The 24,917-nt window shown below is 37.5% G+C and overlaps 2 protein-coding genes, 1 long non-coding RNA gene and 1 pseudogene across 6 annotated transcripts; 2 read left to right on the top strand and 2 right to left on the bottom strand.

Annotated features, from left to right (window-relative positions):
- Window positions 1-659: 659 nt before the first annotated feature.
- Window positions 660-4,868, bottom strand: LOC106422563. 4 transcript variants are annotated; one of them, XM_048773866.1, is made up of 3 exons: window positions 3,921-4,868; window positions 2,925-3,062; window positions 660-2,844 (listed from the first exon to the last, which is right to left on the bottom strand). In XM_048773866.1, the coding sequence occupies exon 3, from the start codon at window positions 2,066-2,068 to the stop codon at window positions 686-688; it is 1,383 nt and encodes a 460-aa protein (XP_048629823.1). In that variant the 5' UTR covers window positions 2,069-2,844; window positions 2,925-3,062; window positions 3,921-4,868; the 3' UTR covers window positions 660-685. The 4 variants fall into 4 exon arrangements, with proteins under 4 accessions (XP_048629823.1, XP_048629822.1, XP_048629824.1 ...); XM_048773865.1 differs by lacking the exon at window positions 3,921-4,868 and adding an exon at window positions 3,143-3,588; XM_048773867.1 differs by lacking the exon at window positions 3,921-4,868 and adding an exon at window positions 3,143-3,588 and having other exon boundaries at window positions 660-2,784.
- A 7,785-nt stretch (window positions 4,869-12,653) lies between these two features.
- LOC125601928 lies at window positions 12,654-14,439 on the top strand (annotated as a pseudogene).
- Window positions 14,440-14,470: 31 nt separating this feature from the next.
- Window positions 14,471-15,217, bottom strand: LOC125601929. The gene is made up of 2 exons (XR_007334491.1): window positions 14,778-15,217; window positions 14,471-14,701 (listed from the first exon to the last, which is right to left on the bottom strand). It is a non-coding gene; the product is annotated as an uncharacterized LOC125601929 (long non-coding RNA).
- A 5,302-nt stretch (window positions 15,218-20,519) lies between these two features.
- On the top strand, window positions 20,520-21,928 carry LOC106422527 (probable BOI-related E3 ubiquitin-protein ligase 2). Its single transcript, XM_048773863.1, is given in 5 exon segments — window positions 20,520-20,651; window positions 20,742-20,821; window positions 20,898-21,168; window positions 21,293-21,731; window positions 21,733-21,928. Coding segments are annotated over 5 exon segments (918 nt in total). The 5' UTR covers window positions 20,520-20,598; the 3' UTR covers window positions 21,808-21,928.
- The last annotated feature ends 2,989 nt before the right edge of the window (window positions 21,929-24,917 follow it).

Here is a 24,917-nt window from a genome sequence, read left to right as displayed (position 1 = left end):
GGCTCAAGGTCAAAATATAGGAAGAGGGCAAAAAACATCTTAAAAGTTATAATTTTTAAAAATATGAAAAAAATATAATACAATTTTGACACTGAAACCGTAATCTTAGAATCAACAAAGTTATTGAAATTCAATATTCTTTTACGTTAGATGCTCATTTCACTACTAACAAGTACTATACACACAACAACACATTATTCAGAAAAAACAAACACAAAATATATTAACCTATCATCTATTACTACATAACACACTAAAACACCAAATAATGATCTTAACAAATAAAAACGACAACATAATTACATTATCCAAAAAATCATGTTCTAGCAATAATAAAAACAATATTCCGCGCGAAGCGCGGACACCCCCTAGTATGTATATAAATAAACTATTTTTGTAAAATGAGGACCCCACAAGATGGGGGCCCATTTAAATGTTTCTTTGTTTTTAGATGTTGTTATCTTGTGTAACTTGTTGAGGTGCGAAGTGTAGATTATTTTATTTATTAGTTGGTTGTTGGGATTGATTAGTGAATGTTTGTTTTGTGTTGTGATTTGTGGTCAGAGTTAGTGGATGAAGCATTTGGTATGTTCATTAGGTTGGAAGCTACTTGTGCATCACGTTTGTGTTATGACTTTTTCTACGAAGCATGTTTTTTTTTTGTCACGAAACTGATTATATTAATCTAAATGTTAAACGAGCTAAGACGATTACATCCGGAGGAAAACTCAATGGGAAGACGAAAACAGAAGGAAACTACAACAAAGAAAACGATAGATGTGTTCAAGGAGTAAAATGACCCGTAGAGACACTTCACTTGAATCCATGAAACTGTTCTTGGAGAGAACAAATTATAGTCGGAATGATCGACGTTGAAATACCCACGAAGGTTTTGGGAGCAGTTGCATACCGCCACTGAAAATAACCAGCTCTTGCTTGAAAGCAAATTCAAGATCAAAGGAGCATAAGGTAGGAGACCTCGAGACCAAGATGCATACTTGAGACAGTTATGAGATGTTGAGGCTCGCTTGCAGGCTTGATCGGAGAGAAGGTAATAATACTCCATTAAGGTGGCTTGGTCAAGGAGCGTTGAGCCATAAACTCCGGTTCTAGAGTACTCTTTTAGGAGACTCATCGTGACAGTTTTGGGCTCAGTGGAAATGATGACTGGCATTGCTTTCCTTAAACAATCAATGACCATACATTGTAGGCGCAAGAATGGAGCATCCGGTGATCGTCCGACAATGCTCTCCAAAAAGACTAGGTGAATCTCATAAGTTTGGAAGAGCATGTTGTTCAGTGAGAAGGGCGCTGAGACGATTGGGACAAATATCTTCTCTGACTCCATATATGGAGTTGACACTAACGAGCACGGTATGGATGTCAAAGCCATCTCTCCACGTCCGGTGTGGCTCAACGTTGTTGTAGGCCAGGACACATAGAAGTTGATGAACCGTAGAAGCTGGGGCAATGAGGTGAAAGTATGGAGGAGTAGCAGATACCGAACACACGGTTTGGCAGTGAATACAGATTTATTTTGTCGGAGTGAGAGCTGAACCTTGTCTAAACCAGTCACCACCAATACATTCACTAACAACAGCCTGTCCTCAAAGTTTTGGTTTGTGCTGTACTGGAGAGAGACTAGTATGGCGACGATTCTTTCCTCAACCAAGATCTTCGCAGTCCCTAACAAATCTTGCAGAGAAATCAGAGCCCTTAAGGCTGGGTTTGACACGTACCATTCAATTAGGATGTTCTTCGCCGGACTGGTGTGGAAGGGAAAGCCTTCTTTGACCATAGATCTGAGACTACTCTTCAAAGACCTCACAAAGTCTTCTGTGACCATAGATCTGGGATTACTCTTCAAAGACCTCACTGAGAACAAGTTCACTCGAGAGAGAAAACTCAGTACTACAAAAGGAGAAGGATCGAGCAGGAGTATGACAGAATCAGTTTGTTCGTCGGAGCCGGCGACTGAGTAACGCAGAGCTTCACGAGAAGAACACGGTGAGGGGTGGAGCGGAGAAACAGGTGGTGTAAGAACAGAGACGGGGCGAGGGGGCTCCATCGTAGTTGGACCAGAGTCGACGAGCAGAGCAGAGGAAAAACGGACCAGCGAAACAGCAGATGAGCAAGGACGGGATGAAGAGTCCCGACGCCGGCGAGCTCGAGCTCCTCCGGCGTCGGAGAGGATTGAAAGCAGATCGGCCTCGGGAATTGTGGCTGGGAGAAACGGCGCTAGGGCGAACGGCAACCGGAAAAAAAAACCATTTTAGTAGTATATGATACAAGTTTCTACGAAGCATGTTTATAGCTGTTATAGTGGAGTTTTACACATGACTTGCTAAAGCGTCGACATATTGTGTATTAGGATAAGGGACGTATGTGAGGAATAATTATTTATTAATCTGAGAAATGTAACATTTGCTGTAAAAAGCCTTAAACAGAAAACCATAAAAAACAAAGAATATGCTAAACAACATGTAGACCACACAATGAAAAACTTTCTTCGTATGATACTACCTGTAAATACTGATGGTATATTGCAAAGGGAGCAAATAGGAGAGCAGTGTCAATACATATTTAGCTAAGGTCCATGGGTCTTCGGCTTGAGCTAGGGTTCTTAGGCATTGACGTTGAGTAATGCATGGATTTTTCCCTTTCTGATTCTCCTCCATTAATGGTCCATTCTCAGCTGTTGTGATCCACCTGAGACAGGTTCAATAGGTGGAAGAGCAGGCTCGACAGCACTTCCGTCAAGCATTTCAGCAGCATCTCCCTCAGCTGTTTTCTCAGGGGATCCAATTATAAACCCATCAGTAGGGTTAATTTTCACCGCGTCAGCTCCAAGCATGTCATCAAGAGCATATTATCATCTCCCAGCACACTAAAAAAATATAAGAGGGGAGATGTAAATGACTTACAAAGCAGGGGATGAGTTCCAGTACGCTCTGTGGCTATGAAATTAGTACGTATGCTTTAAGCTCTTTAGACTTTCAAATTTCTGGATACCCCCATATTTGGTTGCAGAACAAATTGAGCCCTCCTTATTAACGCACTTCCTGTTGAATATAAATGGTCAAAGGCAAGGAACGTTAGTATGATAATTGGCTACTTGTAAAATCTTGAGACAAATACTTACTTTTCAAGGAAGTTTTGGCTAGCTACGCAGTCTTTTTTTTTTTTTTTTTTTATAATTCTGGTATATGGGCAGTCACATTCCCAACTATCCCCGTAGGGGGTCCAGCGCCCCAACGGAAGGGATGTTAAATCCGCTGTGGCTGGGGCTCGAAGTCGTGATGGCGGGCACCTCAGCCGAGGTTCCTTTACCACCGGACCACGAGGCCCGATTGCTAGGCAGTCTTTGTTGATATAAAAATGTGTCCAAGATGTAGTAGCATTAGGAAAAGACGACCTCGAAGCAAAATAAACCCAAAGTACGGCGTGAATTACAATCATATATATATTGCATATCAATCAATGTGTATATTTGTCACCAATCTCTCTCATCTCTCACAGTCCTCGTGAGCAATAGAATCATCAAAATATAATAAAGCTAATAAACTTATAATAGAAATAGGAAATCGAATCTATTAAGCATTCCTACACAGAAAACAAAGAAACGATAATATCAAAAGATCAAAAACGAATGTGGAAGACTAACTGAGGATGAAACAATTATTTCATTGCTGCTTACGGCAGGAACCCTGATAACTCTTTTCATTCTAGATTTCTTGTTTTTTCAAATTACCATTTATGAAACAATATGATTGTTTAAGTCTTTAAGATTTAGATTTAATAATAAAGATTAGTTTGGGATATTAAGATATTAACCTTTTCTTTGCACGAAGATGAGTACACCTATTGGATCGATATAATACTTCTCTTTCACTAAAACTGATATTAAAACAGAGGCTTACCCCTCGAACCGAGACCTGAGACGAAGCGTTAGTGATCACGAATCCTGATGATATCTGGTTGCTCTTGGTGTAACATTTATGAGAAGACATGAACGACATGAACGACTTCGCATAGGAGACAGGTGGTGACGGTGCGAAGTTTATCGTTGACGACTGGTTGTGGCTCTTCCATTAGCTGTAGAAGACAAACCGTTTTTTTGTTGTCTGACTGTAGTTGCGTGATTAAGGAGTACGCCGATGGACTGGTGCCGGGAAATAAATTCTAGATGCAGATCAACCGCACTACTCTGTTTATGTCTCTTTAACACAACGGATATGAATGTTCCTTCTATTCCTATCTTCTCTGTTTCCAATCTCTTACTCCACCTCGAGTTTTTGTCGTCTCGCGAGCTCGTTGTCTAGTTTAAGATCTGCCGAAAAGAGATATCACTTTGGAGAGTGACGCCATTATCTAAGCCTGGTTTTCCTCCGTCGGTTGACTTTTTTATACCGATCAGCTTAGAAAATCCTCAACGCCGTGAATCCCAACAGACGCCGGACCTCCACAGTGGATGAACAACGTCCGGACTTCAGATCAGAAAAAATGGTAGATGAGTTACCCATTATACTAAGACCAAAGTTTCTATTGTAATAGGATTCGTGAGGATGATGTTTATGGGAAGAAGACATATACGTTTTTATAGGTGAAGTTTCACCGCCTGAGAGAGAGATAAGAAGTGTTGAATGAGAGATCGTGGCTAGTGTGGATCCAAGGAATAAAAACATTGTTAATGGCGACGAATCAGCTAATCCTGTAATGTAACAGATGAATCAGAAACGAAACGTCATGAAGAAGACCGACATAGAGACTCCACACGTATATTTGATTTCAAGGAGTTTTCAGAATGAAAGGACTTAATCAAACCAAAACAACCGAATCGTCAATCTCTCTAATGGCTGATTTAGAAGATTGTGGTGGAACCTTGAACACGTCTCTAATGGCGGATATGGATGACTATGGTGTAACCCTAACTCACGAAACGATGCCGATCATGAACATTAGTGATTAACAAATTGGGCCGGCTTTCTAGAAAGACAATATGAGGCACAGACTTAAAAGAGAAAAAGACAAAAATAGCACTAAATCGAGTTTTTGTTCCCAAACTAGCATTCAAGTTCAAAAGTCACAAAAAATATAGCACTTAATGTTTTATCAAAAGTCACAAACTTAGGGTTTAGAGTTAAAGGTTGGGGTTTAGGATTTAGGGTTTAGGGTTTAGGGTTTAGAGTTTAGGGTTTAGGGTTTAAATTTTAGGGTTTAGGGTTTTGGGTTTAGGGTTTAGAGTTTAGGGTTTAGGGTTTAGGGTTTAGGGTTTAGGGTTTAGAGTTTAGGGTTTAGAGTTGAGAAATGAGGTTTTGGGGATTAGATTTCAAATTTTGAAAAATAAAAAAAATTCAAATTTTCAAAGGATAAACGTAGAAATGTGCTATTTTGGTCATTTTAGTTTTTGAGTGCTATTTTTGTGATATAAACTTAGAAAAGTGCTATTTTGGAGATTTGCCCAACTTAAAACACCGAAACACATAAAAAGCGCCGTTTAAATTAAACAGACACGTGTCGTCACCACAGAGCATGAGCTTATGACGTGGAATCATAGGTAGCATACCTCAGGAGAGAGCAAACCATACTTTATATAAATATATATAGATAGATATAGGGCAAATCTCCAAAATAGCACATTTCTAAGTTTATATCACAAAAATAGCACTCAAAAACTAAAATGACCAAAATAGCACCTTTCTAAGTTTATCCTCTGAAAGTTTTAATTTTTTTATTTTTCAAAATTTGAAATCTTATCCCCAAAACCTCATTTCTCAACTCTAAACCCTAAACCCTAAACCCTAAATCCTAAACCCCAACCTTTAACTCTAAACCCTAAGTTTGTGACTTTTGATAAAACATTAAGTGTTATTTTTGTGACTTTTGACCTGAAGTGCTAGTTGGAAACAAAAACTTGATTTAGTGCTATTTTTATATTTTTCTCATAGATATATATGGAATTTAACAGTGGCACATATATATATATATGGAATTTAATTTGTTTCTATTTTTTTGCCGGCTTAATTTGTTTCATTTTCATCAGCTAACACTTACATAGATTATATATATGTTTAAATATCATGTGAATACCTAACACAACAACTAATCTGTTTTTTTCTTCTAATTCAACGTACATGACTTATATTATTTGCAGTATCTTTCCTATATATTCTTTTGTAATTTGTCACAACAATGAACGTGAATTTACCTAATTTTATAGTAACAAGAACCTTTCCCGGGCTACGCCCGGGTTATTCCGCAAGTTTTAAGTAAATATAAATTAATATACTATTTTATGTGAGTATGTATACATGTATAATATTACTGCATTGCAAAATAAAATAATTTATGATTTTTCAAACTATTAAAACTAAACCATTGTTTTTAATATCTAAAATATATGTCAAATAGAAATAACCAAAAAAAAAAATTAAGTCTTAGTTGTAATCCGATTTCTCATCTTTACCTATTTGAGTTGGCACTATATAAAACTGTTTGATTCATAAATTATTTAAATTGTTTCTGGTTTTAGGATCAGTACTGAGTTTCCATTTTTATTTGTGGTTTTATAAATTGTATTTTTTATCTGTCTGACTTTTCATTATACTCTCTCTGTTTTATATTAATTGTCGTTTTGAAGTTAAAAGTTTGTGTCATTATAAGTATCGTTTTATATTTTCTATGTAGATATTATTATTTTTAGTTTATTCATGTTCTCTTACTTTATTAATTATCAAATACAAACAAAATAGTATATTAATTAGGGATATAACAGAAAATTTAGTTATTTTTAATATGTGTGAGATAATCTTAAACGTCATTTAACAGATGGAGTATGATTTTAGAAAATCTATATGGATGTAATGCTCAACATCCGACAAATATATTAACTGTGGAAAGAAAATCAGTTGTATGTATGAAATATAGAACTATCATGATAATCATGTTTCATGGGGCGAAACGAATTCCAGATAAAAAAATCAAGATCATAATAATGTTCTACAACATATATTTTTGTATGGTTTTTCCCCAATAGGTTCACTTTTTTGGCTTTTATTGTGCACATCATATAGTATCAACAGAGAGAACTCAAAGACATCTGTTTAAAAAAAAACCTTTTAGTAACTGAATGGAGGGGCATTTGTGACATCACAGGATGGCGAACACTCATGTACTTTTAATTTGTTAATTTAAAATTAGTAGGTGAAATTTTGTGCTTGAATTTGTATTTATTTTGTAAACATATTGATAATTATACTTATACCAGTTTTACTGAATATTTATAATTGTTTACGTTTTTCTTCTGTAAACTAAGAATATGACTTTATAGTTTTTGATTCTTTCAGTAAAAAGCTTTTGTTTTTATAAATTAGTTTTACAATATATGAAACCAAAAATAAGTGACACGATTAACACCACAAAGTTGATAATGTAATTTTTATGTTCTTTTCTTCTTATTTGTCGCGTCGTTAATGTACTACCAATGTTTTTTTTGTATTCTACTTTAAAAAAAATCTTAAACGTTTTGAATAATATTTATGAAGTTCTTGAAAATGAATTTGTTAATAATGTTGAACTGAGTATAAATTTGCATGTGTTATTTACGTTATTTATCAAAAAAACAATATCGTACATAGTTAATTGAAAATATTTTTCTGACATTTATATATTTAAGGATTGTTCCTTGTTGTTCAATATATTTGTTCCGGATCAGACATATCCTAAGGGCACAAAATACCTTGGCGGATAAGCTTATACGCGGTGCGAGGAGTTCTCCTTCAGCTTTGCTTTATGTCGATTCAGTCCCACCGGTTTGGCTTGCTAGACCGGTTGGAGTTTCTAGTTAGTTTTTAGTTGATGTTGTCAAAAAAAAAGGCATAGTTGTTAATTTATGATAAATCAAATGTAACTATATAATTAATGTGAGAAATTAGATCACAAATATGTAGATTTGGTTATAACATTAAATTTGGAAGTGTAGAACTACATATTACCTTAGAAAGTTAATACAATATTTTAAGAAAAAAAAAGAAGAAGTTAATACTCTCTATGTTTTATATTAAGTGTCATTTTAACATTTTTTTATTACAAAAAAATGTCATTTTAGAATTTCAATACAACTTTCAGTTTAATATTAATTACAAATGCATTGGTTTTTAAATAATTTATTTGTCTAAAATACTATTGGTTGAATAGGTGTAACTAATAAGAAATTAAATGCATTTCAATTATTTTCTTAGTTTATATGAAAAATGTCAATTACATTCTTTATGAAACGGATGGAGTACAAAACATACATTAAACTCTGACGTTTTGGTTGATAAATCATTGTTTATCTTTTTGTGTATTTTATCTCTCAGTTAATATAAAATGTGATATATTCAAATATTTTATAGATTACTAAAATCATTTTCAATATATTTTCATAGATTTCTAGATTATTTGATCTCCATCATTTTGTGCTTTTTTTATGCGTACACATTGTTGAAAAAATGTTTTGTTATTTGTATGTTACTTATTAAAATTGTTTTTACTAAACACATATTTATCTAGATATAAGATAATTTTATTTGTTTGTATTGATTGATATTTAGATTTAGAAAAGAAATCTAAGATATTAATTTGACATAATTGCTTTAATCTTTATTAATATACATAACATATTTTTAGATTTTATGTTTTTGCCTATGTTTTTTTTGCCTATGTGGCATATACCAGAGAAACTAAATCAACTCCTAGTATATATAAGATTTTATCTTCACTACCCATTGGTTTTATTATTTTATTTATTTTAATAATATATTACTTTTATTATTATTTCCTTGTTATTTCCTTTTGCTTTTCACGTAGTTTTATATATTTAATTTGAATAGTCTTTTATAAAAATGAATAACAGTTTATTATTAAAATAAATATATGTATTATTTTAATTGATTGAAATTGTCCACTTAATTATTTCATTTTATAGAATTTATGTATAAATATATATGTCTTATTTTTTTAATTTAGATATATTTTGTTATGCTAATCTTTATTATTTCACTTTTGTTTTGTTTTCTACTCAATTGTTTTTAGTATTCTAATCAGATGACCTGATCTATTTTTTATTTCTAAGGATTGAATTTTTGGGAATTTTTAGAATTACAAAATCATGTTTATAATAAAATTAGTGGTTTTTTTTTGTGAGAGTAGGAAAAATAATATTTGAAAATGGAAAGAAAAGGAAAGATCGTAGGTAAAGCCTAGGAGTTATCATTATAAAACTTTAACAATTCTAAGTCAAAATAAGTTACACAGATTAAATATATACCGTACGACACTGCCAACAAATTAGAAGTAGATGAAAGTTGACCGTTTTCATATTTAAAGAATCAATAAATCCAAGTATTAATGATATTAAATTAAGATACCTGACGGGTCACCGGTAAAATAGTAGTGTCGAGCTCTTCAATGATCACTAATATTCTGACTGAAACTGAATCAACATGAAGTAGTGCAGCTTCCTGATCTGAGTTAATGAGCTAATGTACATTCCATTCTTTTGATATGGACCTGCAGACACCTGTTCTACAAAACCTGTCCAAACTCTGAAAGCAGCCGACTCTTCGCTCTGCTAGTTAGCAAGGATCTTGCTTCTTTTTCCATTGATGGCAAAATAAAATTATGAAGTGCATCATCCTGTATTGCTCATTCCAGAGTTGAGCATACTTACTGTACCAACACTTGGATAGTGTTCACTGAGTTCACTAATTAGCCTATTCATGCAATTTTCAGGCAGATTGAAAGTGACTTGAAGACGTTTCTTCTCTTCTGCTTTCTGGATGAGAAGCCATTTCACACACTCAAGCTTTCTAAATGGCTTTTCACGTTACCACTAAACTCCAAAAACTGATGGAAAAAGTCTATTACTCCATCACCATGTTGAACTTGTTGAAACTACTGCATTCTCCATATAAATGCAACATACCTATTTTTTGACTGATTGCTCGCAATTTATCTCAACTGCAGCCTGACAAAGAAAAATAAGAAGTATCTCAGCCTTGATGCGAGGACAGTTCTTGTAGTACTAAATCCAGCTTAACAGTCTATAATATGAATTTGTTTGCAGAGTCATACCATATGCCGTGAACCCTGAAGAACAGCTTAAGGATTTTCCAACATTGCACACACAAAGTTCAATGCCTTCTCCTCTGGTGCCTCCTTTGCATCTTCAAGCTCATCAACCTTCAACTCAAGCAGCATTAGAATTGTCATCCATACAAAATACATACCAAAAGTATAAAAGCACACTGACCAGATTTTTAGGGACAATGCAACGCCCAATTGCTCAGCATTATACCCAAATTTTGTTTGCAACCTCCCTTAGCCCCGCTTAGCTGCATATGCTGTATTGTGATTTTCTCTAAGGCCTCTTGAACTGCCCTTCATAAATACATCCTACACCGGCAGGAGAATGCAAGTTGAACTTGGGATCCACATCATCAACTTTTCTTTATATTTCTGCCACTTTAAGAGACTTAATGAATTATGCAAAGAAGATATTGAATTAGGTTACGCTTAGGAACTGGTGTACAGCTCACTACCAGTTTTTTTTGCTGAAATACTCCTCTAAGCGCCATTTGGTGAAAAGAAACCTATGCTACAACTTGCAGCTAATGCATGAAAACATTCAGATTAAAAAAAAGAATTAACCAAGCATAAAAATATCTTTGTATCATGGGAACTCCAATATAGATGGAAAAAGACAAAACTTGTTCATAGACTCCTAACTAAAGCAAGATTTTTTTTATGTAATATGATTCTTACTGGTTCATAGTTACAGCTATTTATAATAATTGGTAATAAAAAATCTCGAACCTTTTGGGACGAAACCGATTCCAAGACATCATATTATCTTCGAAGATGCTGAAAACAATTAAAAGAGGAACCATGATTTGTAAACTATATAGCCCAAAGGTGCATCTTTGAAGAATGATCTAGAACCAAATTTTCGAAACAAAAACCCAGAAGGTTATCTCTAAATTCTAAAATAATCTATACCTTTACATTTCAAGAAATTGCGTTTGGTAGAGGGCGGATATGGTGGGATGAAGAAGTGTTAGAGGAGGAGCCTTCATATCACCACAGCAAGAACTTCAACAGCTCCAAATGTTCTAGAACTACCAACAAACAGAGATTGAGTTTGTGAACGATTTCAAAACCCATCAGCATCTTGATCCAATCAAAATTGCAAAATATAGAATAAAGGGAAATTTTCCGGTGGCTTTAAAAGATCCCATGGCCAAAGCTTTTATATTCTTTTGTGGGGTTGTAGAGATTTAGTTGGATGTAAGATTAGATGAAGAAACTTATATAGAAGAGAAACAAAGAAGGTGAAACGAAATCACGAAGAAATGAATAGAAAACATAATTGAATGTTTTAAGAGTGGATTGATAATGGCGAATTGCATAACGTTGAAACGACGAAACGGTGAAAGCGAAGGCGAAGAGTCGGAAACGATTTGCGATGAGAGATGGGCTTGAAATGGTCCAATTCAAAGCCCACATGAATGGCCCGATTGTAAGATGTATCGAATGAAAGGATGAAATGACATGGCATATTGAAACATTCTGATTGGATGATTTTTTCAGCTGACGTGGACAACTTTAGAGGGTTTGATATCCTGCTTTTAGTTGTTAGATGGTATTCATCAATAAAAATATCACTGTTATTGTTTAGCAAAAAAATGAGCAAAGTAATATAAATATTGTTTTACACATCTACTAACACCATTTCCAATCATTATAACTTCATTACAGAGTTATTCTTTTTAAAAAACAAAAAATTAGAAACAAAATAAATAAATTAATTACTCTATATATTGTTTACTTTGTTACAAAGTGAACACATATATTAGAAATTTTTACTCTAAACTTATTTTAAATTAGAAAAGAGAGTGAGATTGTAGATACTTTAACAAGTTCTATATCGCTGACAAACAAATGGTTTGGTATCGCTTACTTAGATCAATTGTGCCGACCATATTTTTTCTTTTCATCTAGCAGATTATATTCCATTCAACCGAAAGACTACACACAAAGCTGGCAAAGGTACAACACCTTTCCAGAGTTATAAGCCGGCGTGGTAAACGATACCACCCAGAGCCAAGGATAAAAACACAATGATAACATCAATTAAACTAAAACAAAGGGAGTAAAGATCACTAAGACCTTCTGGATCACACAACACAACATCAAAGGTGAGAAGCAAGATGGATGGAAAAGCCAGTATAAGCGAAAAAACATTGACGCGCGATTTATTGATGTGCGAGAAAAGCTCCATAATAAGTTCCGACCAAGAACCATGAACATCTGCGACTTAAGAATAAGCTTCAACTAATGAAAGCCACGAGACAACAGTTTTCCACCCGAGTAGCCGAAGAAGAAGACGGTTGACAAACAACTACGCAAGACCGAATGCGATTGAGCAAAAGCTTCTCGATCCCTATATAAAGAGAAAATCTTACTAACAAGCAAAAAAAAACAAAAAAATAAATAAATGAAAACAGTTGTGTTTTGGAGGATGGTTTTGAATTAAAAATAATGTTTTTTATGCTGATTAAATTTAGTTTGAGACATAATAAAAAGTCCACAGTTGTATAATTGCGAGCGCGTTTGGTAATATTACAAAGCCACACATTGAGTCATCGTTACATTTACTCACCTTCCCTTCCCTTTTCTCCTCCCTCGAATTTGAGTGCCCAGAGGAAGAATCTTTTGCTCTTCCCAGCTTCCAAGTCCACGATGCACGCCAAAACAGATTCCGAGGTGACGAGCATCGCGGCGTCGTCACCAGCCAGATCTCCACGTCGGCCAGTCTACTATGTCCAATCACCGTCTCGTGACTCTCACGACGAGAGAGAAAAAGCACCTCCTTCCACTCAACGCCGGTACTTAGTCCGATGGGATCTCCGCCGCATTCTCAATCATCCATGGGCCGCCACTCAGGAGAATCCTCCTCAACCCGATTCTCCGGGTCTTTGAAACCCGGGTCTCGGAAAGTCAACGACGGCTCGAAGCGGAAAGGACACGGCGGAGAGAAGCAGTGGAAAGAGTGTGCGATGATCGAAGAAGAAGGGTTGTTAGGTGACGGCGAGAGAGATCGCGGTGTGCCTCGTCGGTGCTATGTCTTGGCCTTCATCGTTGGGTTCTTCATGCTCTTCGGTCTCTTCTCTTTGATTCTTTACGGAGCTGCTAAACCTCAGAAACCAAAGATAACTGTCAAGGTTAGTGTTCCCATCTCAACTCTTAGATTTAAAATCTGATTCAAGAATTCGTATTCTCAGATCTGAACTTTGCAGAGTATAACATTCGAGACGCTCAAGATCCAAGCTGGTCAAGATGCTGGTGGTGTAGGAACGGACATGATCACTATGAACGCGACTCTGAGGATGTTGTATCGAAACACAGGAACTTTCTTTGGTGTGCATGTAACTTCAACTCCAGTCGATCTCAGTTTCTCTCAGATGAAAATAGGCTCCGGATCTGTAAGTCCTAATCAATGCCAGTATTAGATTTTTTTTGGGTCGGGTTCGGATGTTCTCGTCGGTTGAGAATTTTTAGGACTTGCAAGTGTTTTAGTTCAGTTTTAGATCTGTTCGGGACAATCTGCAATAAAAATCCCAAAGTTGTTTCTTTTTTTTTTAACATCCAATAAAATTTGAGATTAGCAACACATACAATTGTTTGCGCGGCCATATTAGGTTCTGATGTTTTTCTTTTTCTTTTGGCTTTGTGATATTTGCAGATTAAGAAGTTTTATCAGTCGAGGAAGAGCCAAAGAACGGTATTGGTACATGTGATTGGAGAGAGGATTCCGTTATACGGAAGTGGCGCGACATTGATACCGCCAGCGCCTCCAGCTCCACTTCCCAAACCTAAAAGGAAGAAGAAAGGAGCTCCAGTTGTTATTCCTGACCCGCCCGCACCTCCTGCACCCGTGCCCATGAAGCTCAGTTTCGTTGTTCGATCACGAGCTTACGTGTTGGGGAGGTTAGTGAAGCCCAAGTTCCTCAAGAAAATCGAGTGTGACATCAACTTCGAACACAAGAATCTCAATAAGCATATACCTATCACCAAGAATTGCACCGTCACTACCGTTTGAAGAAGAAGAATAAAAATCATTTTTAGTGAGGAAAAAACATGTCGTATAGGGTAACCTGATTACAGCTATACGGGCAGTATTTTGGGTTGTCTGGGCAGCGCGTGAAAGGTGCCTGAAGGAAAGAACCATTGTCGGTGGTGGCTTTAATTTACTTGAGTGGTTGGTTTTCGATACTTAATTTTTTTTTTTATCTGTGAAGAATTTATAATTTGTAATTGTGTGGACATCGCACTGGACACGAGGTATCACATTTTATTTATTTGTTTCGATGCAATGATGACAATACTTTTTTTTTTGTCATATATTATTACGAGGCTAAAGCCCATAAACCGACCGAAGTTATACAAATACAAAGTCCATAAATCTCGGCTAGCAACAAAACGAACATTAAACAAAGAGGCCCATAAATTCCAAACAAAATAAAGCCCAACGCAATCCATTCAACCCACATCCATGCGTTAACCTTTAGCGTGTTACCTGAATCAAGAGCACCATCGAACTTCATGACTAGAAAGTGACCGGCGTAATTTCAAATCCGCTAATCCACCGGGAACGAACCTGAAATAGGATCCCGCAGTAATAAACACATATTTAGGCAATTGTATCCGAGACAGAAGCCAAAAGCCAGCCTTACAATGCTAAAGTAGCCACCATAAGCCAGAGTCGAAGCCCGATACACGGAAGCCAGGTCGCCGGAGAAGATAACCGGCCGTTTTAAAGAAATAAGAGTTCTTCTCACTAAAAGAACGCAAAGGACAAAAGGCAGTGAAGATGATAGGAAGACCTATGACCTCTGATGCCTCGCTTGGAAGGTTGTCTGACCAGATCCGAGAAAACTTAAGCATCCACATCTGAACCGGCTGAGTACAACCACCGCGTACCAGAAACTAGATAGGAACCGACATAAACAAACCAATCCAAACGCGACTCACCAGAAAATCACAATCTTCATGCCTCCTAAATCAGAACAAAAGACAGTAACCCACCCTCTCACGGCGCCAGCAAAGATCGTCGGACACCGGAGAGGGAAGATCTCGATCTACTTTTTTCTCTGCTTTTCTCTCTCTACTTTTCTCGATGACAATACTTCTTATATATCAACCAAATCTTATGTTTCCTTAATCTTTACTTCAACCAAAATGTCATTAGTCTTTCTAAACAAACTAAATAAAACTTACGTTTTCTTTTAATATTAATCATCTCAGTAAATGGGACACCGGACAGAGTTCAAGTTATAATACACGATTCTAAACTTAGAGATTCTCATACCGCTCATACCGAGACCACCTTCCTTTGGTAGGCAGACCGTTGTCCACACTGCTTTAAACCACTCTGGATGTGTCAATATTACATGACCAAAAGAAGGGAGGGCACATTCATTCAATTCGAACAATGCATCTTTTGGGCAGCACAAAAATTGAGATCCAAAAGCATACAAAACCAGCAATGACCAAGAAGAGCAACCGTAAACGACCAGAGAAAGATAGTGTCATGGGTGTCCACATATTAAATTTGGATGTGATGTTGTTTAATAAAGCTGCATTTTCTGATATCTTCAATTTTCTGTTCATGAGAGACAATCCTAGATAATACCATATTGGGAGAGTACAAGTAGAGCATCCGAAGCAATCAATGGCTAAGGATTCACTTTGGTTCAATCCAACAGTAAAAATCTCAGTATTTTCTCGGTTCATTTCCAACCCAGACCAAGTCGAGAAATCATCCAGACATTCAGATATTCCATGAAGTTAATCATCTAGACATTCAGCACAACAATGCGCTTCATAATCAGATCTATATTCACACAGATAAGGTCTTGCGGTTTATTGACCCTAACGTTCGTTGCACCATTACTGCCAGGGCCGGCTTATCAGTTAATGGCCTTGTGCTCAAAAACGTTTCTCTCAAAATTGTTGTTATACTTTTATAAATCTAAAATTAGGACCCTAACTATGTATGTTTTTTTTGCAAAACAAGACCCTAGTTCCTTACAGAAAATACTGAAAAAGGACCTAGTGCAAAAGCACTCCCATCACATGTGTAAAGCCGGTACTGATTGCTGCAGATAAAAACACTTTAGCTCCTTAATGGCCCTTCGGTTGAGATATCTCTCTCTCTTTCTCTTCCTTTCTTTATTTCCACTTTGTTTTTAATTTTTTTTTTTTTGCTAAAGTGGATTTGCCTTAGATTACGAGTTGTAAAATCTAACATTTCATATATGTGAATATTAACCTTTTAGCAAAAGAAAAAAAGGGAACCCAAACAGTTACAAGGGTGGAAAGTAGCGACTCTATTACAACATAAAACCCACTAAGACAATAAAAACAGTATAAGCAAAGGAGAGGATGAATTCCGCGTGGGTAAAAAGATGGAGGGAGGGTGGAGCTCCCCACTCCGATGAAACAGAGGAGACTGTAAGGCAAGTTCACCGGGCTTCGCGTTTCTAAGTGTCTGAACCAGCACACATATGGGCACACAGAAAACCTAGCGGTCTCCCATGGAAGTGTGCCACAGCCACTAAACGCTGCACTCTAAAAAAGAGTCGACTCTTAAACCTACCTTTGCCGCTACCATTTACCTTAGCCGCTGCAGCATCACGAAGACGCACCCATCTACAAGATCAATCCAGTCAAAAAGCGTTTGCTTATGGTAAACAGATCCGAGAAGAACCGCCACCCCCATAGGTTAACCTAACCCGCTGTCGTTGGATTCCTTCACAACAATCAGAGAAGAAACCCTATATCTCGATGAATGACTTGTAGCTTTTCAGGCAGAGCTCTGTCTTTCTTTTGACTCCGACGACCCAACAAAACCCGAATCTGACATGGAGGACTACCGCACATTGACCTACCCGAGTTCAGTGAAAGATGTTGATAAGCCTCTATTGACAACCAAACCTTGTTTCTTCCATTAGTAAGTACATATCCGAACGAAAACGGGGGAGGAGACCTCTAAGAAAATCTCCATTTGGTACTCTATATTTTACTCTAAAGCAGGGTGTAGAGTAAATATGCTCCAACTGTATTCTATTTTCAGTTTATAATACAGTAAAAATGAGTTTACTCTATAAATAGAATAATTTTTTTTTTTTCATCACTCTATTTTTTTCTCTAAACTAGAGTATCATTGGAGTATAACTTAACTCTATTATAGATTTAATCTATTTTAAAATAAAAATAGTAAACCATTGGAGTGGTTTTAACACGGTGCATCATAGGACGTCGGAAGCCGGTGAGCCTCCTGTCGACGCGGAAAGTTAAAAACGAGAGAAAGAGAAGAGAGGAACGCGTAGGATTAAGACGTCACTCATATGCTTTTTGTTGTAAAATATTTCCTAAATACATAAACTTATTTTTCCCTACCTTTGTACTTCGAATTGGGATAATGAATGTTCTTTACACAACACCAAGACAAATTTGGTTTATTTCTTTTTTTTGTTTATTTTAAATTTGGTTTATTACGAGCAATTCATACATGACAATCTGATTAATAAAGGGTTAATTTGTGTAGTTAGTAATATAGCATTGATGTTGATATTATTAGATCTCCTAGCATTTTTTTCTTTTTCTTCCGGTTTTATCCTTTTTCTAAGCTGGTCGACGGTAAAAGTATCTGTCACTTAAATGAAAAACAAAATAAAAAATTGTTGTTGGAGTGATTGTGTTTATGGCTTCGATGATGATGGTGATTTATTGTGGTATTACATAAATAGAGTAGAACATCCTAAACGCTATAATTTATATTAATTAAAATATAAAATGGTTTAAATATATAATACTATGTATGTCCAAAATTAACAAATAGCATAAAACATAACTTTTATGGCAGACAATTTAGTAATATAGTACATAATCACTAAACCCTAAAAAACAAATATAAACCCTAAATCCAAATATCAAAATATGCAAATAGAATAGTAACAAACAAATAGCATAGTACATATTGTTCAAATTTTGAAATATATATAATTGCAGGGAATGAGGTAAACCCTAAAAGAAAATATAAACTCTAACCCAAATATCAAAATATACACATAGTACATAATATGAATCATTATCAAAATAGAATAGTAACAAACTAAATAGCATATTACGTATTGTTCCAATTTTGAAATGTTGGAGGTAATGCTTACCCCAACGTCAACCCAAACATTCCATAAACTAAACCCAAAACACTAATCACTAAACCCTAAAAGGAAATATAAACCGTAACCCAAATATTAAATATGGACATAGTACATGATATGAAGTACAACTGGGAATTTACAGTATAAACGAGAACGCCTTAACCGTAATGCCGTTGTGGTCTGTAGATTTTAGAAGCGCGTATGTAGCAGTAAAAACGATATATGTAGCAGATATTATGGATTTGGAGGTGGTTGTGGTGACTCAGTGATGAATGTGAATATGAATGAAGTCGTAATGATTATGAAAAATGGACATTGATTATAGAAAAGATGTGGTGTCTAAGGAGACGATAAATACAAAACACAGTATAGAGTTGGTGATGATTGTATTGCAACGGTGACAAGGTGATGGTGATGAGAGAATAGTGGTTATAGTTGATAATCGAAGAAGAGAAATGTATTTTGATCTTTCATTAACTAAATACTAGGGATAATTTAGTATATATTACAGAAATAATATAAGTATTTTTTTGTTGTTAGATATTTAATTGTGCTTTGTTAGTAGCTATTCAGCCCAATTTTCCATTAATAAATTTATTCACATGCAGGATTCAAATTGGTAATTGGTAATTTACAGTGGCTACATTGCGAAAATATATCTTTATTTTCATCATCTCGTACAATCCATTCCGTTCTGATTTATATGTAGAAGTGGATCCAATATATTAGATCAATCATGTGTCATCAAATATTTTCTAGTACTCTTGCTCTAATGAAAATAAGAGATCATCTGTTTTTCTTGTTGACAAATTTTTTGGAAACATGAACGGTTTTTCCAAAGAATCTCTCCCAAACAATTTTCTCTATACTGACAAACCATCTCAGCAATAACATGGGTCATGTATGAATATTTATTGTTGGTATATGCTCCGGAGAGAAAAGAAAGAAAAAAATGGGATGCAACATGGTAAAGATCCGATCCCTGAAATTTTGGAGGCCTATGGCTGTTTTTATGTAAATTTTTTTTTTATAAATTTGGGTGTCTAATTTTTTTTTAAAGACCTACATGGATGTAATTTTTTTCAAAAAATTTGGAGACCTGTTGGGAATGTTTCACCTAGCATGGTCCAGGTCCGACACTAGATCCGACTTCACAAGCTACATTGGTAAAAGTTATCTGACAAATAAGTCAGAAATCAATTTCTTTTAATCAGAGCAATGTTGGGGGGGGGGGGGGGGGGGGGCGACAATAGGTACCGTATATGATGTGGTGTCCAGATAATTTTGAACACAATCTTGATCATTTTCTCAGATATCGGATTAAGACACTTCTGATATAAAAACACACACACATAAGTTCAGGGCATTGGGGGGGGGGGGGGACAATAGGTACCGTATGATGTGGTGTCCAGATAATTTGAACACAATCTTGATCATTTTCTCAGATAATCGGATTAAGACACTTCTGATATAAAAACACACACACATAAGTTCAGGGTCGGGCCTGAAAATTTTCGGCCTAAAAGTTATCTGACAAATAAGTCAGAAATCAATTTCTTTTAATCAGAGCAATGTTGGGGGGGGGGGGGCGACAATAGGTACCGTATGATGTGGTGTCCAGATAATTTTGAACACAATCTTGATCATTTCTCAGATAATCGGATTAAGACACTTCTGATATAAAACACACACACATAAGTTCAGGGCATGGGGGGGGGGGGGGACAATAGGTACCGTATGATGTGGTGTCCAGATAATTTTGAACACAATCTTGATCATTTTCTCAGATAATCGGATTAAGACACTTTGATATAAAAACACACACACATAAGTTCAGGGCCGGGCCTGAAAATTTCGGCCCACAAACAAAAAAACTTTTTAGCTCTTCATAATTAAAAAACAAAGAAGTGGTTACAGCTGCAGATTAAAGAATCGAACTCAGGACCTCGACTATGCATCTTGAGGTCTTTACCAATAAAGCTATGTAAAGTTTTTGTTGTAATTGGCTCCCTAAATATTAAATCTTGTTTGGTCCCAAAGCACATGCTTTATCTGCCTCTATTCAGGCACGGTGCTGCATAAGTTGATGTTCAAAAAGATATATATATACATAAGTTGTTCAAAACTGGGCTAAAGAATTGATTTAAGAATATAGATAGGACGAAAATATAATAAAACAGAAGTATGTGGCAGCAAAAAAAGATATAGAGAAAAAGAGGGAGGTAATCAGAAATAAAACTCTTACAAGTTTCCAATTTCAGAATCCAAAAGTTCCGTCTCCTTCTCTCCCTTTTCTTTCTATCGCCAGTTTAGCCAGCCATTCCATTCCATGGCTCTTCCTCGCCATTTAGATCGTCACCTACAAGACTCCAAGAATTTCAGGTAACAATCTCTTCTCTTCTCTTGTTTCTTCTTCTTCTTTGAAAAAGCCCCAATTCTGCAAAGTTTTTAACAATAAAACCCTAATTTCAGAGACTTTTGCGGCCAGATTTCTCCTGAATTAGGATTCAACAGCTCCACGAGTCTCCATGATCAATCTCAGCATCCTCCCTGTAATTTCACCTCCCTTTCTTTTTTTAATTTTAGGTTTTAAAAGTATTATGTTTGGCTTACCTTTGAATTGATCAGTCCACGTTGCTGGTTTTGCACCGGTTGTGCAATTCGACGGTGTCGAGTGGAACAGCTTTGGTCGGAAGAGAGTAAAGGAAATGGACTTCCTCGAGAACAATTCTCAGATATCTTCAATTGATTTTTGGCAAGGCCGGTCTGTCTCAACCGGGTTGGGTCTCTCACTCGATAGTCCTCCTATCGGCTCTGCTTTGTTGCCCCTCGTCGGAGACGATGTTGAGCGAGAGTTACAGAGGCAAGATGCAGAAATCGATCGATTCTCAAGATTCAGGTTAGTTCGCTTCAACAAATTATATGTTACAAGGTTGGTTTAATGCTCTTATGACAGTTTGTACGAGCTTAGATCCGTTGGTCTGTATCGGCTTAATCCATGTTATTATTGTGTAGCTTTCTAGGATGTATGATTTGTTTTATCTTTAACCGGGAGACCAACTACGCCATGCGGTCCTCGACAAGATCCAGAGGAGTCAATACAAAACCGTGGCCCTCATGGAGGAAAGAGTTGTCCAGAAGCTCCGTGAGAAAGACGAGGAACTCGAGATGGTAAACCGAACGAACAAGGAACTCGAGGTGCGGATTGAACAACTGGCAATGGAAGCTGAGGCATGGCAACAACGTGCAAAGTACAACGAGAACATGGTCGCTGCTCTCAACTACAATCTGGAGCGAGCTCACGGTCGACCAAGAGATAGCATTGAAGGATGTGGAGACAGCGAAGTGGATGACACGGCTTCTTGCTTCAACCGTAGAAACGGTAAGATGATGTGCAGGTTTTGTGGAGTGAGGGAGGTGTGTATGTTGTTGTTGCCATGTAAGCATATGTGTTTGTGTAGGAGAGTGTGAGAGGAACCTGAGCTCTTGTCCTCTGTGTCAATCTTCCAAGTTTCTGGGGATGGAAGTATACATGTGATATGATATTTTCCGTAAACTAAAAAACTCTAATTAGCTAACGAACGCTTTTGTAATTTGTCTTTGTTTTATTATGGAGTGAATCTGTGTATAACACATAAAGAATGTCGATATTAGCTCAATACCAAAAGTGAAAAAAAAGCTGGTGTACAGTGTTTTCGTGCAGAACCAAATTACCTTAGTGTACTTAATTAAAGGGGAGTTTGAATAATGGAAATTTACCTATGCCCTCCTGTACTTTGACATGCTTCAACTTCCCAAATCCTTGTGCAAACAATTCAATCGATTCTGGTGGGACCTCAAACCAAACATCCGGAAAATGTGTTGGTTGCTTGGGATAATCTCACACTCCCAAAGAACGCAGGAGGACTCGGGGTTTAAAGAAATAGAAGTCTTTAACGATGCCTTGCTTGCAAAGATACCTTGGCGCCTTCTCCGCAACCCAAATCTCTTTCGGCCAAGTACTTCTAAATAAATACTGCAAATATGAGAACCTGCTTAATGTTCAGCACCGGGGAATGCCTCTCATGGGGGGGAGGGGAATCCTCGCCGGCAGAGAGAAATCATTAAGAGAGGAGTGGGATGGATCGTTGGAGATGGTTGCAATATAAAATGTGTGGCAGGATAACTGGCTGTCCACAACAAAACAACTCTGCCCAAAGGGATCAGTTCCAAAAAACCTCCAGGAGCTAAGAGTCTCGGACCTGATCTCTTCACAATCTGCTGAGTGAAACTCCCGTGCGGTCCGAACCATTCTCCACCAGTACGAAGACAAGATCAACCTCCTGGTTCCTAGTGCGCTGGGGATGCAGGATGAGGGTTTGGCTACCCGAGAAGTCGGGGGAATACACTACTAAATCAGGGTATGCTCTCTCAAAACTACACGTCACTCCCCGAACCCCTGAAGATTTCAACTGGAAACAATGCATTTGGAATGTTAAATGTTCCCCAAAGCTCAGGCATTTTTTGTGGAAGATCAAATGTAATGCTCTATCTGTGGGTGATCTTCTTAAGAAAAGAGGCATGGAGACAGACGGTACCTACAAGCGATGTGGATATGATGAAACTGTCCTTCATGTCTTTCTCACTTGCCCCTTTTGCGAAGAAGGTATGGGCCAAGCCCCTGCTTGTGGGAACCGAAATTCGCACTAACAATTTACGTTTAAATAAGGAAACTAGGAAAAACCCTAATTTCCCAAAGGTCCCGGATATCTGCTAATACCACACGCCAAGCAATCAGAACACAATAATGACAACGATAAAGTATAAGAAATCGAAAGAGAGCAAAGTAGATCTTATTCCGAATTCGCGTTTGAGCGTTACAACAAAGTAAGAGCCTGGGCTACGAGAGCTGTCGGCGAGATTCCTTGTTCTAAACCTAAGACGGCAAAACCTAGTTGAGTCGCAGCTCGAATAACAAAACGGAAATATGCCTAATCGCTCTAAGTGCTAAGTTCTCTCTGAAAAAGTCCCTCTCATGCCTCTCGCCTAGGACTCCTTATATACTGGCTCCTAGGTCGGTTTACGCTTTCCTCTTCTGCCTTAGGCCGCCATAGCATAAAAATGGAGATATTCTATTTTTTTCGATCTTCGTAATTATCTTCAAAATTTCGTATTTATCCGCGGAAACTTGGCTTTTATTTTTCCTTGTGAACCAAGCGTAAACAATCATGCGGCTTACGGCTGCTGTTCGTTAAGAAATCGTAAGTAGGGCCTCGAGTCATGTCTTAGGTCCCTTTGGGCCGTCTTCTGACTCGAAGCGTTTATTACGGCTTCTTTCGATAAAGAACGAACTTCCGCGGTTTTACGGTAAGTTTGATCGATAACTTAGAATGGCGGGGATCGTGAAATGGATTCGAACGGTCTTCGGGAGATAGCATCGAAGGGTAGACGAGAATGCATAGACTAATGTCGTATCGACGTTTTCGGAAGAGCTCGGTCGCTACCGCCGAGCTCGGTCGCTACGTAGCGACCGAGTGGAATGGGCGCTCGGTCGCTACGTAGCGACCGAGCTTTGGCTCGAGCTCGGTAACTACGTAGCGACCGAGCGGAACACGCGTTTGGTCGCTGCGTAGCGACCCTTTTCAAGCTCTTGTCCGATGACTCGCGTTTCCTCCGCAAAGCTTTTCGTAAGGAAGAATCTATTTCGAAAAAGTATTTGTCGAAGAAGGTTTTTTCGTTTTCTTCTTCGGGGATTTGGACGTTAACTTCGTCGCAACCGTTTTCGACCCCAACAGTTAGCCCCCCAGCTCGTTGGGATCGTGGATTTCAGTGAGATCCCAAGCGCGGTATGGCGAGTTCGGACAAGATGGTGTATTGGGCGAATTTCGTGTCCAAAAATCCGCAAGTAAATAGTAATTTCTCATGCCTATAAGAAGGGAGGTAATTTCTTCACAATCTTTACACTTACTCATTCTCATAGAGAGGTTTCTTGAAAAATTCTTTTTCTTTCTCTTTCTCTCTATCATTTTCTTGAAAAAAAAAGAAAAACACGAGATGCGGTAAGAAGAGGAGTTCGAAGAAAGGGTCCTTGTCCGCGAACGTTTTCTGAAGAGCTTCGTGTGCCAAAGATGGAATTCGTTCCTCATTCGGTTAGCCCGGCGAGAACGAGGCATGGGGGTGGCGTGTTACGGTTCGATCACGCCTCCCAAAGAAAAATCGTTCCCGGTCATGAACCATCGCCCGTGGGGAGGTAGGTGCACCAAGTAGGAGTACTAGTGAATTCCTCGAGTTCATGCGGTCGTTCTACCATATTTCGGATGCGGTGGAGTTCAGGGTTCCTCGTCAAGGAGAGCACGCTAGTAGTCCCCCGGAGGGTTACTTTACCTGTTACGAAGCATTCGTAGTGCGCTGTCATTTTGGTTCCCGATCCCCAAAATTATTGTTCGTGTGTTGGATCATTTCGGGGGTGGCGATAAGCCAACTGAATCCTCTTGGCATCCAGCACCTCATTGGAGTCCTGATCCTGAGCTACGAGCATGGTCTCTCCTCCACCGTCGATCACTTCGAAGCGCTTCTTGGTTACAGATCATCAAGGATACGGACACGTACAGGCTGGTTCCTCGGGGAACTTCATGTCAGTGTAAAGGGGTTTACTTCTAACTTAAACTC

Source organism: Brassica napus, unplaced genomic scaffold, assembly GCF_020379485.1.
Source record: "Brassica napus cultivar Da-Ae unplaced genomic scaffold, Da-Ae ScsIHWf_2697;HRSCAF=3456, whole genome shotgun sequence".
Lineage (NCBI taxonomy): Eukaryota > Viridiplantae > Streptophyta > Magnoliopsida > Brassicales > Brassicaceae > Brassica > Brassica napus.
This window is presented reverse-complemented; position numbering and strand designations above follow the sequence as displayed.

What these genes read in the sequence shown, in the direction of transcription:
- LOC106422563 (XM_048773866.1), bottom strand. Translation starts at nt 2,068, where the DNA reads ATGGAGCCCCCTCGCCCCGTCTCTGTTCTTACACCACCTGTTTCTCCG.